Below are 19,456 nucleotides of genomic sequence, written 5' to 3' on the forward strand. Positions count from 1 at the left end.
TATATTGTCTTAAGATTGTTTTTCTGGGCACCTGGGTGGCTTAGATGGTTAAGCATCTGCCTTCCACTCAGTCAGTTAAGCATCTGGGTCCTGGGATCCAGTCCTGCATCTGGCTCCCTGCTTAGCGAGGAGTCTGCTTCTCTCTCGGCCTCTCACCCTACTCTCGTGCTCTCTCTCTCTTGCTCACTTTCTCTCTCTCTCTCAAGAAAACAAATAAATAAAATCTTTTTAAAAAAAGATTGTTTTTTCTGCCTCACAGGAACAAACAGGGTTCATCAATGGCAGCTGGTGTGTCACAGGTAGGCAAATGAGAGGCTTTTCCCCCAAAGCTAAGCTACTCAGTAGAACAGCAGGGACATGGTACACTCATAAATACCCTTGTTGACAGTCTCTCTTTCGAAATCGTGTTTATTTGCCAAGTTGTGTTTCTGCTAGAGAACAAAGAGAAATCTGCCCTTTGGTGACTGAATGAGGTCAAAGCATTGTAATCGGTGTCACCAAGGCCTGACAGTTTCTGCCCCTCAGATGTAATGAAAGTGAGCAGATCACTGCCATTCTTTGAAACATTTGCTCAAGTACACCCACTGACTGTGGCCCCGGGCTGCAGGCAAATGCCTCTTCGTCTGCCCCCTGCCGGGGGAGTCACAGCACCTCGACCTTTTGGACACTGAAAGGAATCACAGCTTTGGTGGAAAAGCAGGAACCAGTGGTGGTACCATTCACCTCTGCTGGGAATGAGGGGCAGTAAAACCCTTTGGGTAGACCTTGCATCCTGGGGTCTTGAATCTCTGGTCTCACTATGGTTGCAATTTTAAGAGGAAGGCTGGGCTCAAAGAAGCTATTCTCAGAACACCGTGAAGGGTTCACTTTGCAGTCACGGTCATGGACAGGCTGCTCCCAACAGGGAGAGGCACATCATTAGATAAATGTCGTGACCCCGCAGGAAGGGGGAAGATAAAAATCAACATCCAGGGTTCTGAAGGACAGCCTAATGGACAATAAATATTTTACCAGCTTCAGCCATTTATATGGAATGCCACCTTTTCACCCTATCAAATTGTTTTCTTTGTGTTTTCTTCCCTCCCCCAAGACCCATTACTTTTTCATAGCGCAGAAGGGAAAAAACAACACTGTTGTCACTTTGCTAGTGAATTCTGTACATACAGTAGTTTCTAGATAATGTTAGTTCTCTTCTTTTGGTGTTCCTTTTCACTAAAATAAGCCTGCCTGTCTCTACTGGGTAAAAACTGTCCCCCCCCCCCCCCCAATGAGAAAATTAGACCAGAGGACAATGTAGGTGATCCTATTTTAGACAATCATAAGATTTTTTTTTTTTTTTTTTAAATAACCCTGGCAGAGCGGCAGGGTCAGTCCCTCTCTTGGCCTGCAGGAGAGGCCAGTGGCCCCCAAGTCAGCCATTTCTATTTTCGGATCCCCAAGTCCAGAGAGCTAACCTCCCCTGTGCTGAGGGCCACGCAGCCAACCCGCTGGCAGATCAGGCCTGCAGCTTCTCCGCATTTACATTTCCATAAATTTACATCAAATTTGTGCTGAATCATATCCCCCCCACCCCCGCAGGAGAAATGAAATACATTATCAATAAGTACAACAAATCTGAATAATCAGAGCGACTTTCCCTGTCTCTTTACCATTTAACTCCTTCCTTGGGGCCCGGCCTAACACCATTTCCCAGACCAGCCAGGGCTGTTTTTCTCCCGCTCCCAGCCCTGCGCCTGTGCTTCCCCCGCCCCCCTCCACTCTTCTCTCCCCCACCTTCTTGATTTTCTAGCCTCTTCTCAGGTACCCCACCGGGCCCTGCCTCTAGCCTTGTCCTCCCTTTCCTTCCTTGCCTCTTCCAGTTCTAGGCCCTTTGCCGCTGACTTCTCGGTCCCCCTTCCCAGAGCCCTTCCATCGCAGGAGCGGCCCCTCTGCCTCGGCAGGTTCCCGCCTCCTGCCCCCGCCCCCCGCCCCGCGACGACCCAGCCAATCACGTCCAGGCCTGCGCCCCTCCAGGATGGCAATTGCGGGTCCCGGCCTGCCAGGCCATCATCAGCCCCATTCAGTCATTTGAGCACCTCAGCGGCGGTTCAGCGGGGAGTGGAACTTCCTTCCACCCCCTGCTGCCGGGCTGATTGGCAGCCAGCGGGGCTGGGGTAAGGAGGGGCCGCAGAGAGCAACTGATTGTTTGCTGCTGGGTAAGGAGGGCTTAGTGGCGGCAGAGAGAGGGCCCAGGAGTTCGGGAGGCAAACAGACAGAGGATGCTCTGGAGTCAGGAACCCCGAGCAGAATCGAGATCTGTCTGATGTCTGGCTGCCAGCCCTGGTAGGGAAATGATGGATGAAGTGCTTTGCAGAGCATCCCCAGGTAGGCGAAGAGAGAAGCCTTATCTTTTACAGAACTGAGGCCAGTGGCCCAGGGGACCTCGGGTCTCAGGGCTCTGTAGCAAGCCTGATTGCCATAGATGCTAGGACCTACAGTCCTCTGCAGTCCTCCACCCGCCCCCCTCCTCATTAAAATCAAGAACAAAGGAATGCACTTAGCAACCAGGTGACATGGGGGAGGGCTCCCAGCAGGATCTGTCTAAATGTCCCCAAGAATTGGGGACCTTGGCTTATATGGAGTTAATTTTTTTTAAATTTTATACACACACACACACACACACACACACATATAGGGTGCGTGTGTGTGTGTGTGTGTGTACACATAACGTACATCACTATGAACCATAGCATTATAGATCATTTTCTTCCCAGGCTCATCAGACTGGATTTCCTAATTCAGACAGGAGAAAGGTGACTGGGGGGAAAGGAGTGGTCATGGATATTGCCCCAGTTATGTAGTTCAGAGAAAAGCTGAGCCAAAAATCTCAACTAGAGATTTGCTCGGTTCCCTTTGAGGAGAACATTGACATTTTTGCTTGGGCCGCCAGAATCCGAATTGAAAATACTGTCTGGAGAAGTTGTATCAAAAGCTTTAGGGCTTTCCTGGGTGTCTGGGGCCTGCTGGGACTCGGCCAAAGTTATCTCTCAAGTCAGTGGAGATGTGGTGATGGGAGGGTACGTTTCCAACAAGTTCAAGTTGCCCTTTGGTTCCCAGTCTCCCCAGAGGTTTTTGTTTGGTTGGTTGGTTTGGTTTGGTTTTCATCAGTATCTATCTGCTGCTTCAATGTCTTAGATTAAGCTATTCTAGAGTTGCCACATCTAAAACCTTCTCAAACTTTTGAAAGTCAGACACATCACTCAAAAGCATCTAAGCACTTTCTTCTAACACTATAGGTACATATAAATAAATAAATAAACCTGGATCTGGGGCTATGAATCAATATGGAAAAACTGGGACCCTGGAGATTTTTCAGAGTGCTAAGAGGGTATGAAAATAGAGGCAAAAGCCAACATTTCAATACTTAGTGTCTGGGTGGCAAATTTAAGAAAAAGACTTAAGACACTCCTGATTTTCCATTGGTCCTGTGCAAATGGACTGTGGGTTGGAACACTTAGTGTACTGCTTTTATCAGATATAAGGACAGTTGGTGAGAAGTTTCAGTTTTTTTCTTTGATGAAAGTTCACTACAATATAATTAGCTTTGTTTTCGTCAGCTTGGGCTGCTGTTGATGAGGTATCTAGAGGCCTTCTGGTATAGGTGCCTAAAAGCTTAAACTGCATTTAATTATTATTATTACTCAATGTCAGGCTACATAAATGAAAAGAGATAAAAAAGAATCACTTGCAGCTCCATTGCCTCGGTTCATGATTAAATCTCATCTCACAAGCTAAGCAGCTTCAAGCTGGCACTCGGGGCATGGAAACCTCTAAGGAAAACCCCAGGCAACTACAGAGGCCATGTCAATGGAGTTAAAAGTCTCCCCACATGCTGGGGTGGGTAGAAGCTCGCTGCTCTTTGATTTTCCTGCTCAATTTTATTTTTAAATACCTCAATAACTGGTTGACTAACTGCAGGGAAGGAAAACACATAGGGGAAACAGAGTCATACAGAGGGCTGTCTTAAAGGTATGTGGTCTCTCAGGTGACGATTCCTGGGCTTGCAACTTCTTCTGGATTGTCCTGCCGCCTGAAATCACCAGGGAAGGCTCCAGAGCAGCAGCTGACCTGAAAGCCTCAGCTGCACATGGTAACAGGAAAGGAAGAGCTGCTTTTCTACCTGAATGCCAGCTGAGACGAGGCACAGACCAGGAGGCAGTGGAAGGCAGATGGACTGGGTTATGCCTGCTCTTCCTGCAGTGTAGATCTTCGACAGGTCAGATGAAACCAGATGGTTTGCCAGAGGGCAATATATGGGCAGACAATCCCTTGCTTTGTAGCATGAGGCGTTGATCAGGCTGTTAGGAACAAGTGTTTGACACTGAGTTAACCCTAGACATTCAACTCAGAAAATGAACCTTCTTTCCACCTCCTCAGATTAAAAAGAGAATGGATTAGGTGGCCCAGCATGGTCAGGAAATCAGAAGCCTTAGGATGCATTCTAGCCTTTTCTTTCTTTTCTTTCCATTTGCTAGAACATTACTTTGCAAAACCTCAATGGTAAAGCTTGCAGACCCTCCAGGACAGGGGCCAGGGTCTGCAATATTATTGAACATGTCCAGGAAGTATACAGTATTTGTATACAACAGGCACTGAATAACTGTGCTGCCTGGTTGACTGGTGGGCTCTCAGAGCCCCTGGCCTGCCAGAATCTGTTGTAGAATATTCTTTAGATGAAGGCCTGGAAGGTCACGATGCCAGGGGCTGTTGCTTGTTAATGGCTGCTGGGGACAGTTCTGACCAACCAGGCTCTTTCTCAGTAGCTTCACCATGCCGGTTATCTACTGATACATAGCAAACTACCCCAAACCGTAGTGGCTTCAAACATAGCAGCCATCACATTTAACTATGTGATCTGGGGTCTGCAAATTGGGCCAGGCTCAGCTGGGTGGTTCTTCTGCCAGTTCCTACTGGGCTCATGCATGAACATGTCATCTGTGGCAGCTGGGAGTCATTGGCGTCATTCTTGTATCTGTGGCAGTTGGCTGGTTGTTGGTCTTGAGTCTATTATCCAGGAAGCTATCCTGGGCTTGTTTGTATGGTAGGGCACACAGGTTCCCAAGAGCATAAGCAAGGATTAGCCCTCCTGCACATTTGTTAACACTGCGTTAGCTAAAGCTAGTTATGCGGCGGAGCCTAGAGTAGAGTCAAAGCTACAGACACAGGCTGGGGCACGGGCAAGGAATTATTAACATTTTACAGACGGTCTGCAGGCCGACAAAACAAGGCCAACAATAAAATGTGGTATGTCCTTCTCCCAGGTGTGGTACATCATGCTCATCCAAGATGCTGAAGAGATCCTCTGGGGCCAGATGTCCTAGCCGGGTCTCTGTTTCTCCATTTTTCAGATCTCTGTCTCCATATTGGATACATGAAGAGAACACCCATGTCACAGGGCTGATCAGGATCCAAAAGGGGCTAAAAATTATAAGTAAAGGCTGGCGATGATGCTCCCAGAAATGGGTCCATAGCCTCTTAACCTACCTGCTTATCCCCTCAGGTAGGGCTTCTGCAAGACTGGAAAGTCCACACTGGTGGTGGTCCATGAGAGTTTAGAAGACCTGGGAAAACCATCTTGAATATTAATGACTTATTTGTGAAGATTCCCTGCCCTCTGCAATTCTCTTCAGCCCTTCCTCTCAGGAGACTGTCTCTGGTTGAAGCCAGCCTGTTCCCTACACCTCTCCACAACACCCCCCCCCCCCGCTCCCCCCCCCCCCCCGCAAGAGTGCAGCATCCCACTCAGAGCTTTGGGTCCTATTTAGAATTCAGTATTGTTTTATTTTCAATTTTTTTCATTTGCTTTCTATTTATGACAGCTGATAATTTGAGAAATAAATATAAGTAAACATTAGGAACTTAAAAAAAATGTTAAATATATAACACGTGGTCCCTTCATTCCCATGACCATCAAATAATTGTACAGCTCCTACTATGCGCCAGGCCCCGCACCTGATGTTCCCTGGAGAACAAAGCCACTGACCTGCCCCAGTGGGGCTTACTCAGTGGTTCAGGGGCTGGCTGAATTTGGGGGCTTGGTTCTTGCAGTGGACACGCAGGTGCCTGTGGAGCCCACTTCCTGGCAGGGGACAGCAGGAATCCCTGAGCCAGTAGCGACCAGCATGCCGAGGCCCCCTCAGGTTCCTTCCCTGCGAGGCTGGACACAGGGGCGGGATGGCAGGCGTGGGGCCAGGGCCCGGGCGCAGGAGTCAGAGCACCCGCGTGGGGATCGGGGGGTGTCAGGGGCTGGGTCCCGCGTGGCAGTCGCGGATCCGGGAGCCGGAGGCCGGGAACCTGAAGGTCGGGCGGCGCGGGGAGCCCCGGGGCCCGGCGGACTGTGGCTGCGGCCCGGGAGGCCGCGGCTCCTCCTCCCCTTCCCGCGGAGGCGGACGTTGAGTCAATAGCGCGGGCGGCCGCAGGCGGCGGCGCGGCGGCTCGGAGGCGCCCGGCCCTCTCGGGGCCGCGCGGGGCTCGGGTCGGGGCGACGGCGGCGGCGCGGCGGGGGGAGGCGGAGGCGGTGGAGGAGGAGGCGGAGGCGGTGGAGGAGGAGGTGGAGGCGGAGGCGGAGGAGGGCGGCGTCCATGAAGCCGGCCCGCGCCTGCAGGAGGAGGCCATGAACGGCGACGGGACCGAGAGCGACTGGCAGGGGCTGGTGAGCGAGGTGAGGCCGAGGCGCCGGCCGGGGGGACAGGGCCGGCTCGAGCGGCCGCCCCGGCCCACAGCCCGCGCCCCCCAGGGTGGCCGAGCGGCGCGAGGACGCGCGGGGGACGCGCCGGCCCCCGCCAGGTGCGCCGTTCCTCCCGCGCTTCCCGGGCGAGCCGGGCGCCGCTTTGCTCCGCGCCATCTGGTGCCAGCTTCTGGGGAGGGGCCTTCCCACTCTCCCCCCACCGCACCGCGGCAGGGTTTGGCCCCGGATTGGAGAGCGAAGCGCGGGCATCCGGGAGGAGAGGCGCCAAGCCCCACCTGCTTGCCTGGTCACCACTGTTCTGGAGCCTTGCGATTGGACAGCCCGTGCCGAAGCGGAAAGGGGGTGAAGGGAGGGGGGGAATCTGGGCCCTGGGGTTCCACTTGGGCCAGGTGGAATTACCTGCAGTGGAGGTTCGGGTGGGGGAGTTCGGCATCCTCCGTAGCCTTCATGCGGTCACTTAGTCATTTCTGTCAACACGTGTGTACGGTGGGCCTACCCCGTGTAAGGCGAGAGCCCTTATCAAAGGCTGTGAAAGACAGGTGCGGAAGTCATTCGGGTCTGTGGAAGCAGAAACACCAGGTCCCCCCGCCCCCCACCGGCCTCACCCCCGCCGTCACAAACTCCCCTGGGGTCCACTTGTAGTCTAAGCTGTTCCCACTTGAGCCCACCTGAGTTTTTTGGCGTGCGAGAGGCTGTCCACAGACTCCTCTGGGTGAGAGTAAGGACTGATGTGTTCCTGTCACAGGCAGGTGGCTCTTCCTGACTCACCACCATATGTGACGGCAGTTAGCCACGTTACCAAGCCATGTTGAGCATCCCTCTGAAATTTTCCATTCTCTCCCTCCTGAGAACCACCCCCCTGCCCCAAGGCCAACCTGGGGTTTCTTGGACTTGACTCCTGTGCACACAATGTGGAGTGTAGTGATTTGCTCTCTTCCTTCCCCTTGCGGGATGTTGGAGGGAAACCTGGTAATGTTCTTCTCCTTTAGTCATTTTCTGGGGCTCCAGGTCAGTCTGATAACGGTACTTAATGTCCAGTGTGTGGGAAGCGTATTTCTGAAGAGGAACAAGATGTCATAAGTTCTCCCTGGTTTAGTTTGTTTACTCTTGGTCTGGTAGTTGAAAGCTCCTACCCAACTAGACAGCATTCTGATAGGTTGTTCTACCCGGGTCTCTATCTATCAGGCTTTATGTCAAGGGACAGATCCTCTAGAGGACTTTTCTCTTGGCCCTTCAGGAATCATACCCAGTAGTCAAGGATGCCAGAGGTGGTTCTTCATAGCAGTCCCAGTCCTGGGCGCTGAAATGGCAGCGGAATGTTCACCACTCCAACGGGTATTTATCAAATGTCTATTCGCAGCCAGATACATGGTGCTTGGGATCTGGTACAGAGAAGACTGACAACCTCTTCAGCCTTCCAGGAATTTCTGGAGCATATGTTGCAGTTAGGGAGAGTCACACAATAGACACAAAGAGTGCTAAGGAATGGATTGTAAAGGATGGAAAACCAAAGGAAGGAAATGCTTAATTGCATTCGAATGTGCCTCTCCATGGTGGGCTTACCTCCGCCTTGCACTGACCACAGTGTATTGCAGACTGGTGGTTCCTACCCACCCCTCAACCCAACGTGGGTTTTCCTTGGCTTTGTTCCAAGTGCCTACACACTGAGCTCCATACACAGCAGGTGCCTCCAGAATGCTTATGGAATAAATGAAAATCCTGAAATGGGTCTTTCAGGAGTTGCCTCGCCTGTCCCAGCTGCATTTCTTCAGGGTAAGGCCTTCTTGCCTTCCGGAGTCATTCATTAAAGACTTTAGAATGTGGAAGGCACACAGCAAGGAGGTATACTTGCTGCTTTCATGATAGCGAATGTCTATTTCTTGAGTCCCTCAACAATGTTAAGCATTTATATAGCCTCAATCTCATCATGGTATAGAGTAGGAATTACTTTGTATTTTACAGATAAGGAAACTGTGGCTCAGACAGGCTAAGGAGCTAGAGAATTTGAACCCTGGTTTGTCCGACTTTCTTGGGATCATTAGACTATACTTTGCATTTTTTTTTTTTAGGATATTATTTATTTATTGGACAGGGGGAGACACAGCAAGAGAGGGAACACAAGCAGAGGGAGAGGGAGAGGGAGATGCAGGCCTTCCACCAAGCAGGGAGCCCAATGCAGGGCTCGATCCCAGGACCCTGGGACCATGCCTTGAGCCAAAGGCAGACGCCCGACGACTGAGCCACCTAGACTGTACTTTGTATTTTAATCCCTGGCTCATCTGTCTACATTTTCAGCTAGACAATAGGTTTTCCAAGGAAGGGGATCATATTTTATTCAGCTTTGAGCATTTTTTTTTTTTTTCAGCTTTGAATCATCAGAGACTAAGTCAGTGTTTGTTAGAGTATGATCTACACATCACCTGCACCAGTCATTTAGGGAGCAAAAAGTACAAAGAGTCACTCTGCATTATTGGGAAAAATGCAAGTTTCAGAGTCTCTCCCCAAATCTATTGTGTACCGACCTCCTCACCATGGCTGCATCAAAGTCCTAACCCCTTAGTAGCTGTGAATGGAAACTTATTGGAGATAGGGCCTTTGCAGATATAATTGAGTTAAAGACTATGAGATGAGATCATTCTGGATTTAGGGTGGGCCCTAAATCTAATGGTGTCCTTATAAAAGAAAGTAAAGCTAGATTTCAGACACAGAGATACAAGGAAAAAGGTCATGGGAAGACAGACACACACGGAGGCCATATCAAGATGGAAGTAGAGATCGGAGTTGTACAGTGCAAATCCGGGAATGTCAAGGTTTGCCAGCCGCCTCCAGAACCTGGAAGAGGCACAGAACAGATTCTCCCTCGGAGCCTCCAGAAGGAATCAGTTCTGCTGACACCTTGACTGTGGACATCTGGTCTCCACAGCTGTGAGAGAATAAATTTCTGTTTTAAGCCACCCAGTTTGTGATAACTGGTTATGGCAGCCACAAGAAACCAATACACCCATGGCATGAAAATGCCCAGGAGTGTAGCCTCAAATCTGCTTTTCTCAGAAACTGAGCTACCCGGGAGATTCCCCTGCCCACTCAAGTTGTGCTGGCTGGCTGTGGACTGAGTCTGGCATGGAGAAGATATCTGATACTCAGCCAAGCAGGATTCAAGGAAGAGAGTGGTCAGTGGCCAGTGGTGTTTCACAGTGGTTTTGGAGCCCAGCCAAAGGAACTGGAGAAGATGTCACCAGACATCTGACCTGAGCTGAGTGGGCTTTTCAACAGCTCCCATTGGTTTTCTGCAGAAGACCTGGCCCATCATTACCCCTCCTGCCCAGAGCCCTGTGCTCGCTTTCAATCAGTTTACTTCCTCAGCTTGCTTGACTCTAGGAAGCAGTTTTCATTTAAAATGATCTTACAGAGATGAGTTTTATTTTCATATTTCTAGTACAACAAGCTGAAATTACAGTCTCCTCTCAGGCCCCGAAGTCAACACGGCCATGCATGTGAAAAAAAGCATGGCTTGTGTGCTGTATTGGAAATTAAATGTCTAGGGAGGAGGAAATGATGTTCTTTATGCCACCTGAGGTGATCTTTCAAAATCAGGGAGAAATCTTGAAATACAGCCATGCAGACAATCAATACCTTTCTATATCCAAAATAAAAATGCTAGCCACCTCTTAGCCTGGTGCCCTGTGATAAACCATGCTGAGTTCAGTGTCGCTATTTTCACTATTTGAGTGTTGGTTAATTAATTAGATAGCAATCAGTCTCATATTCCTTGAGTGCATTGTATGACCCTGGGCCTCTGCCCAGGTCAGAGAGATTGAATAGACATATAGTCTATTCAATTCTGTCTATAGTTGTCCTATGGTTAATGGCACAGCTGTGGGTCTCAGGAGTCGACCAAGATTGGGGGGTGAACCTTGGCTACCTCTTTCTGGGTGCAAATGTTCAAAAACCCAACCCAAAGTGGTTAAGCTCAGGGAATTTACTGGCTGATGTTGGGGGTTGAATTGTGCTCCCCCAAAATATCTGTTCCAATCCTAACCCCCACCTTACAGCTGCAAACGTAACCTCACTTCAAAATAGAATCTTTGAAGACATAATTGAGTTAAGGTGGGTTCCTAGTCCAATGACTAGTGTCCCTATGAGGAGAGGAAAATTTGGACATTTGGACACAGGGATGCACAGAGGGAAGACCATGTGAAGTTACAGAAAAAAGAAGGCCACGTGATGAGCTATACAGCTAACAGGAGGGCCCCCGATTGCTGGCAACCACCAGAAGCTAGGAAAAGGCAAGCAACAGTCGTCCCCTAGAGTGTTATTAGGGAATGTGTCTCTGTTGACACCTGAATCTTGGATTTCTAACCCCCAGGAGTATCAGAGAGTTCATTTCTGTTGTTTCAAGCCCCGCGGTTTATGGCAATTTGTCACAGCAACTCTAGCAAAACAATGCAGCTGGTCTGCTACTAATTCCAAAGCAGGGGTGGTTTGGGGCACAGCTGGATCCCCGACTTGCAAGGACACTTGGCTCTCCTTGCTGTTTGTCTTCAATCTCAACCTCCCATACTTTCAAGTTCAGAGGAGAAAACAGAAGCTCTTAGGTAGTACATTCCATAAAACCGCAGGAATCACTCCCTGGGAACTCAGATCACCGGCCTGCCCTGGAATGAAACTGCTCTGGATTGGAGTCCTGCCTCTTCCTTTCCCAGAGCTTGTATTTGCATCCTAGGGGGCTTGAGCAGGACTCTGCCCTTGGCAGGGGTGATGCGGTGGGGGGCACGCTTCTGGTGCCGGGCCACAGTCTCCTCTTTTCAGGCTAGTATCTAGTCAGAGGTCACCGTTGTGTCCCTCCTTGTCCCCCTCTCTGCTACTCGTGTCGATGTAGTGCTTAGTCACTGCTCTGAGCCTAGGGAACTTTGCTGTCTGGCCCAGGCTAGGGGCAAGGGGTTCCTATTCTGCCTGCCCCTAAATCACTCCTGAGCAGAGGGGAACTTGTGGAAACTATTGTGCAGTTGTCTGGGTAGATGTACCACACGACACTTGGCTGGGTATAAGACCCTTGGGATTATGTCCTACTTACTCAGAAGGAAGGGTAGATTCGTTAGGGTGAAGTCTAAGCCACTGTAACCAAGATACCTATCCTCAAAATAGATCGTTTTAAAGTAGGTACATAGGTCTCATTCATGTTACAGTGTGGTGGTCCATCTGGGGAGGGCGGATTCAAGAATCCAGATTTTGGGGCACCTTCTTACTCCAGTGGGTCCTGGGGGTGGTCCCCAACTGTATGTGTAGAACTGGTTGGTGCCATGTTTTTGCCCCAGCCCATGAGGATGGAGAAAAAGAGGGTAGGGGGTGTCCAGGGCTAGGGGTTTTTGTTTAATGAGGGATGACTTCTGTTCCCATCTCCTTGGTCTGAGCATAGTCACATGGTCTCCCCTCGCTGTGGGAGGTGTTCTACCGAATATAATCTTTTAACAGTATGTGCTTAAATTTGGGAGGGTTCTTCTTATCGCTACCTGAGGGTTTTTTTGTTTTTGTTTTTGTTTTCACAATTTGGAAGATTCAAAAGTGAGAAGGATACATAGGACATGAAAAATACAAACCATAAAAGGAAAAAAGGATAAATTTGACTTTATCAAAATTTAAAACTTCAGCTCTTTGAAAAGCTACACTAAGAAAATGAAAAGATAAGCCACAGACTGGGAGAAAATTTGCACAGAGCACATACCTCATATCTGGAATATACAAAGAACTTGCACAACTCAATAATAAGAAAACAAGCAACCTAATTTTTAAAATGGCAGAAAAGTCCAGTAGACACTGCCCTCAAGAGATCTGTATGGAAAACAAGCCCATGAACAGATATCCGTTATTACTGTTGCTAGAGAAGTAGAAGTTAAAAACTATGGTAAGATGCCCTGACACACTTATTAGAATTGAAAAACAAAACAAAACAAGAAAACAAATGAACCAAGTGCTAACGAGGTTGGAGAGCAGCCGGAAGCCCCATGCGTCAGTGGAGGAATAGGACATGAAAATCCTTTTGCAATTTCTCATCAAGTCAAACATGCACTTAACTCAGCAACCCAGCAGTCCTACTCTTAGGAGTTTATCCCAGAGAAAGGAAGACCTATGTCGACACCAAAACCTGCATGTGAATGTTTATAGCAGTTTTAATTTATAATTGCTGAGAATGGAAATAGTCTCCATGTCCTTGAACTGATGAGTCGGTAAATGGCTGCACCTGCGTGTGACGGAATCGTGCTCACCATTAAGATGGAACAGATCACTGGTCCATGCAAAAACATGAATGAATCTTTAAGACATTTGGTACACCTGAAGCTAATGTAACACTATGTGCCAACTATACTAAAAAAAAAAAAAAAAAAAAATTGGCAAGTGAAAGAAACCAAAGGCTCAAGCCAAGCGTACCTACTATAAGATTCCATTTATATGAAATTTCTGGGGAGGCACAGCTAAACAGGCAGGAAATAGATCAGTGGTTGCCAGAGCCCAGGAGTGGGGTGAGCAGATTGACTGCAGAGGAACATGAGGGAACCTTCTGGAGTGACGGACATATTCTATGCCTCAATCGAGCTGATGACTACATGAGTTGTGTGTGCTAAAATTCATAGAGCTGTATACCCAAAAGAGAGGAATCTTTCTCTGTGTGAATTATATTTCCATAAAAATAATTATTTTTAAAGGGAAGACTTGGGTAGTCAAGATCGCCATTGCTCCAGAGAGCCTCACTACTTACCTGTCCAGGTCCCCACCTCATTGGGATTCCATCAAGACGAGCCATGCTCCCCAACTCTGTCCGCTGGTTTTCACTCTGCTCTCCCAACCCAGGCTGATTGGGCAGAACTCCATGTGCATTCTTAGAGACTCCCTGATAACCAAGCTCTCCTCCTTATACTCTTGATTCTGTCCTTTCCTTAACTTTGGAGATCTTTCTAGTCTTTCGGGAGGTTTTAGGAGAGGAAGCTCCTGGGGACACTCTTCTATGCCCTGATGTCTTAAGGACCAAACTTTCAGTACTGAAAAGCCAATCACTCTGTTGCCTGTGTTTTGCTTGGTGCTCCTTTTCTGGGAACATCAAGGCAGAATGACTGGCTTCTTTAAAAGGGAGAGGAATATGTAGTGAGAAATGGGATAGGGGTTATAGGAAGTGGAGGCAAGGTGGGTAGATAGAACCTCAGTTAATATTTCAAGGTATTATTCATGTTAATAATATTATTACTAAATGAAAAAGCAGTACCCAATAGTGAGCACATATATAGACAGTTGGTAAGGCTTGAGCAGTAGTAAAAAAGCTTCTCAGAGGCAGTGGAACTTGAGCTGGGTCCCTCCCCTTTGGTTGAAGAGGGCATAGGTGACCACAACAGGAAGCAGGCATGAACCCTGGGCTGGTGGTTGACTTTTGAGGATATGCTTCTGGTAAAGGCTGAAACCAGTGGCTTGGGGTATAGCAGACATTAACTAAGCCTGGAATAGCCAGGGTGGACCAGATGGTGAACAACTACAAAAGCAAGACAGGGGGTGTGCTCTAATGTAGCTGGTAATAGAGAGGCACTGGGTGCTTTTTTAGCTGGATTACAAGTTGATGAAAATATTTGGAATAGATTTCTTTCCACTGAACTCAATGATCACAGAGCCTCTTACATCTATGAGGCACTATGCCAGGCACTGGGGATATTCAGGCAAATTTGTTAACTTTGTCAGGAACCAGGGAAAGACAAGATGAGAGGCCAGTAACCCAGTCTTTTCTGTCATCACCTACATTCCCAATTATTCCTTTTGCACTGAAGTCATACCATTAATCATACGGTTTCTAAATAACCGATAACTTGTCTATCTTCCCACGGAATCCAAAAGATCTTGAACTCCTTGAGAGTAGGAACCATGTGTTATTAATTTGTGGCCTTAGCTCTTTGCTCCATTATTTTGCCCTTTGTAGGTGTTAACTGTAGAATATATGAATTTGGATGTTTTGAATAAATAAAGTGATAAGGAGACATACCATCTATAGGAATAGAGGAAAAAGAATGGCTGTGAGGAAGATTTTTTTAAAAAGACCCTGATGGGATTTCATAGTCAGCTGTTTGGGAAGGTGAAATCAAAGGAGTCCGAGATGACCTAGAGAGTTGGTGAAGCTGGGTGTTGGGTGTGACGGAGGGGTGGGGGTGGCCCAGTCTGGAGAGAAGAGCTGAGTTCCATTTAGAACTCTGCATTGTTCTGAGTTTCCTGGGAGTACTTGAGCTCTTGCAAGGAAAGCTTCGTGCTTACTGGGAACATTTTGGATGAGCAGCTATCTTCCTAGTGGCAGGCTAATTTCAGAGTAAGTTTATTAAAATTAGCATGTGGGGGAAAGTGAGCACAACTGCTATTTTTAACTAATAGGATTCATGTTCTCTCCTGTGCAGGGAAATTCACATATGTGCTTCTAAAATTGACAATTTCTACTCTTATTATGTTAAAAAATTAATTTAGTGGCTTTCACATTGAATAAAAGACATTGGCTGAAGATTCGAAGAGGACTTTGCTAGTCCCTGAATGAAAGTGACCAGAGTGAATGACATTTCTCACTCACTGCCCGGTTTCCCGCTAGTGAAACCACACTGAGGCTTTGGGTGCCTCACGGCAAAGGACTTGGCTGAGTGGAGAGCCTGCATTTCTCTCTGCCCATAGGGTAATGTGGTACCAGTGGGATACCTGGTTCCCAAGGAACACAAACCTTTGTTTTTGTTTTTTGTTATTTTGAAGTCTTCCCATTTTCATTTTCTATGCAAATTTGCACCAAGTAGGCAACTCTGTTTCCATTTCCTTATGCTGTTTTATTGTAACAAACATTTATGTGCAGGTTATCAGATCTTCAAGCCAATCTACCCTCTATCAACTAGCCTATGTGACCTTAAAAAGAAAAGCACTTTTCACTAAGTCTTCTTACTCAGACGCCTTCTAGGCTCCCCATTCCCTGGTATTCAAAGGTGCCCTCAAAGTAGTCTTGACCTTTCTAACTTTATGTCTCGCTGCCCCCCTCAGCAGTTGGCTGCTCCACACACATTGATCTGTGATCCATTCTTACCTTTGCCTTATTCTCACATTCTGATCTCATCTGGGTGGACCTTCTACTTCTTCCCAGACCACAGCTTTTGCTAGTCCTTCCAGGTGGAACAGAAGCCACATCCCTCATAAAATCACCATGACCACCCAGGCTTGAAGGGAGCTCTTCAAGCTGTTGCCTTATGTAGCTCAGGTTCCACCCCACTCATCCTGCAAGAAAATGCTCCCAGAGGAAGGAAGGGACCTTCTCTGTGTGTGGATCTTAACTCCTACACCAGTTATGAGCTCCTAAGAGAAGGGACCATGTCCGCCTGTGTTAGGTAGGAGATAGGAATGTGTTTCACTCTATGACTCAAGAGGAGCAGAAACTGAGAGGGGATACTGAATAACACCCCAGAACCAACGTAGTTCTAGCCCATAGAAAAGACCTCTACTTGGATTTCACATCCTAACTTTTGGAAATTAACTCCTCCATATGCCTGCCCACCTATAGCTTTATTAAATGGCTGACACACAGGTAGAGTATTAGTGACATTGGATGGATCCATTCCTGCATTAGTCGGGTTGGTTGGCATGATGGAGGAGTAAAGGACAGCCTTTAAAATGGGACAGGGTACAGCAGCGGGAGGCCTTCAACACAGCAGACACAGATTGAGAACTACTCTGTGCAGGGCCTTGGACACCAGACCGTCGCTCTTGAGGGGTTTAAAGTCCAGTGGTGGTAGAGAATGGGGATAAGGCCACTACCCTGAGACATACATTTTGGTAAGTGCTCTGCTGGTCAAGGGGAAGTTAATTTAGCTTGGGGGATCGAGGAAGGTTCTTGTGCCTAGAAGGTTGGGCAGGATTTGAGCAAGTAGAAGTATAAAGGAAGGGTGTTCTAGGCAGAAGGAACAGAAATAACAGAGGTGCAGAGGTGGCAAAATGTAAGGCTTGTTTAGGAATTACCAGAGTCTGCTTTCTGGTTGACAACACATAGTGGGGCTTGGTGTGGTGGTTGTTACACAGACCTGAAATGCCCTGTTAGCGATAGAGAGAGTGCTAGGGTCCCGAGTATGGCCTTGACTCTTGAGGGGACTGATGGCACGATCGTACGCTTTGAGCAGGGGAGAAATTACCTGAATGCGTTGGGAAGGAAGGTACGTAAGTGGTACAGATAAGGATTGAGCTGGACACAGGAGCCCAGCTGTTCCTCTTCCTCTGTCCCCTTGCTTTCCTCACTCTCAGCCCACTTGTGTCTACCTTCTACCCCTTCTTTACTCCTGCAAATGCTCTTGCCAAGGCCATCCAGAACAAGCCTCCTGCTTGCCATACGCTGTGGTCTGTCTTCAGGCTTCAGCCTTTGTGGTCCTGACCTTGCAGTCTATGACACTCCACTCTTTTTTTCCCTCCATGCTGGGCATTCCTCCACAGGACTGTTGGACATGTCTCTGGGCACCTCACACTCCCTGTGCCCTAACCTCAATTCATCCTCCCCCTGCTCTCCGCCGTTCCTGGGTCTCTTCCCTTCTTCCATCCCATCTCAATTAATGACATCACTACAGAGTCTGTAGTTCTTCCTCCCAGCGGAACCCAATCTAATTATTAATGAAGGCCCCTACTTTCTGCTCAGGGACAAGTCTTTAATCCAGGCTCTGGGTCACCACTCCCACTGTCTCACCATGGCCCAGGTTCTTACCCACTCTCCCCAGAATATCTGCCACACCCTGCAAGATCTTTCTTCTATGTCCGGCTGTCCAGCTGGATTTGTCATTAGAAGCATGGAAAGGATTTACCATTCCTTTGCCTCAACTGATGGCCTCCCAAGGCCTTAGGAGTGAAAAACCAGGCCCTCCAGGGGCCCTACTCCCTCGTTATCTCCAGCAACTCCCCTTCGGCTTCCACTTCCCCCACTCTCCACAGAACTCCTGACAGATACCAGATCATTCCATGCCTTCAGGCACCTCTGGGCCTTTGCTTGTGTCCACAGTGACCTCCTACATGTACTTTGAGGCCCACATCAAATATCACATCCTACACTTGAGTTTCTTACCTCCCCTAGGCCTGGTGTATTTTACCTGGGAAGTGGAGAGTATATTTGACTTGGGACGATGGTGTGGGGGATTGTTGGCAGCGCAACAAGGCAAGGATTCCAAAGGACCGGGACCTTCGGAGAGGTGGGTGGCCAACAATATCTAGTACAGTTCCAGGCAGATGAGGCTCAGTAGGGACTCCGGAAAGGAAGGAAAGAAAGGAAGAAGGGAGGGAACAAAGAGAAGGAAGGGGGAAGGAAGCACAGCTCATGCTACTATTTCTGATATTCTCTTTGAAGCCAGCCCTGCTCATCTGCAGCTGGGCCCCCCTTCCAGCCTCTCCCCTCTGCCTGATCATGGCCCTGAAGACGCTGAGAGAGAGCGTCACGTGGCCTCAGCCCATGGCCGGTGTCCTGCCAGCTGCTGGGCTCAGGCTGCAGTGGGTAACCTAAGTCATCAAGCCCCACCGAATCTCCTGACTTCTCCAAGACCTCAATTCCTCTGGACTTCCTACCGTGAGGATATTATCTGCCTATTATCTATCTTGTATCCCTCACCTAAGATGGGGATAAAGTGAGGTGTGAGATACGTGAAAGTGTGTTTGGAAGTCCTCAGCATCTCTGGTGGAGGTGGTGGTCCAGTCCTTGTGGGGCTTTGGGAAAACCTTTTGCAGGGCTTCGGAGATGCTACTGCCAGGAGAGGCCATGTGTCAGCTGCTGGTTGTTAGCACTATGCTGCTGAAGATTCGTGTCGATGGGGTACAGACCCCATAACCCGGGCGGTATTAGAGGTGGCAAGGAGGGAACTCCTTCTTTCTAGCCAGTTCCAGTTTGCTTTTTAATGTGCTGCAGTCTGATGAGTGCCATTGGGGCCAGTCTGTCACCTTTTCTCTGAGGGTCTCCAGCTTTGCCGGACCTCCTGGCGCACGTACAGGTTACTCAGTCCCTCCTGGACACCTTCCATTTCCCTGGCCTCTTCCGCACACTCCTCCCTCGCCCTCCGACCTTGCATCCGCCCTACTCTCCCCGAGTCCAGCCTCCTGCTCGCACGCCTCTCTGGTCTTCAGAGCCATCTGCTGCCCACACTCTCCTCCCCTCGTTTGATTGGGGCGGAAGAAGCCTGTTAGTGAGCGGACTTCAGTGCTCAGGCAGTGACTCACAAAGAAGGAGCAGTAGCCCCCTCCCTGGCGGAGGTGTGCCCTCGTCAGCCTTCCTGCCTCCTGCACCCCCTTCTGCCTTTTGACCCTCTCCCCTCTGCCTGGTCGAGCGCCTGGAAGCGACTGGGCTTCTGGCCTTTCTTGCTCGAAAGTCTCTGGAGCTCCTGCTGGCTCTCCCTTGGACTTCGACTCCCCTTACCTTCACAAAGCAGATGTTCCCGCCGTATCTTGTTTCTCCTTTTCACGTGTCCTGTGCTCCTGCTCCATGGAGCCACGCTGGGTCTCTGCCAGGAGCCTGTGTTTCCACACACCTGCTGTTTGTTCAGGCTGGGCCCTTGAGCAGGAGCTCTGGTTCTCTTGCTTCTTCCCACTCCTCTCCTGAGGCTCAGTGGTAACGACCTTCACCTCCAACCAGAAGGTCTTCAGCCGTCTGTGGCCCCCTCGTATCCAGGTGCCCCTCTGTGACCCTGGCCGCCCTAGGTGGGAATGATTTACGTATGT

The 19,456-nt window shown here is 49.0% G+C and overlaps 1 protein-coding gene across 2 annotated transcripts in view; it reads left to right on the forward strand.

Annotated features, from left to right (window-relative positions):
• Positions 1-6,353: 6,353 nt before the first annotated feature.
• Positions 6,354-19,456, forward strand: part of CCDC149 (coiled-coil domain containing 149) — a 98,282-nt gene continuing 85,179 nt past the window's right edge. The window contains exon 1 of one of the 2 annotated variants that reach the window (XM_059164508.1): positions 6,354-6,700. In XM_059164508.1, coding sequence (XP_059020491.1) covers positions 6,653-6,700 — 48 coding nt within the window. In that variant the 5' untranslated portion in view covers positions 6,354-6,652. The remainder of the gene's footprint in view (positions 6,701-19,456) is intronic. The other variant, XM_059164514.1, reaches the window with a different exon arrangement.

This window comes from Mustela lutreola, chromosome 1 (genome assembly GCF_030435805.1).
Source record: "Mustela lutreola isolate mMusLut2 chromosome 1, mMusLut2.pri, whole genome shotgun sequence".
NCBI classification, from domain to species: Eukaryota; Metazoa; Chordata; class Mammalia; order Carnivora; family Mustelidae; genus Mustela; species Mustela lutreola.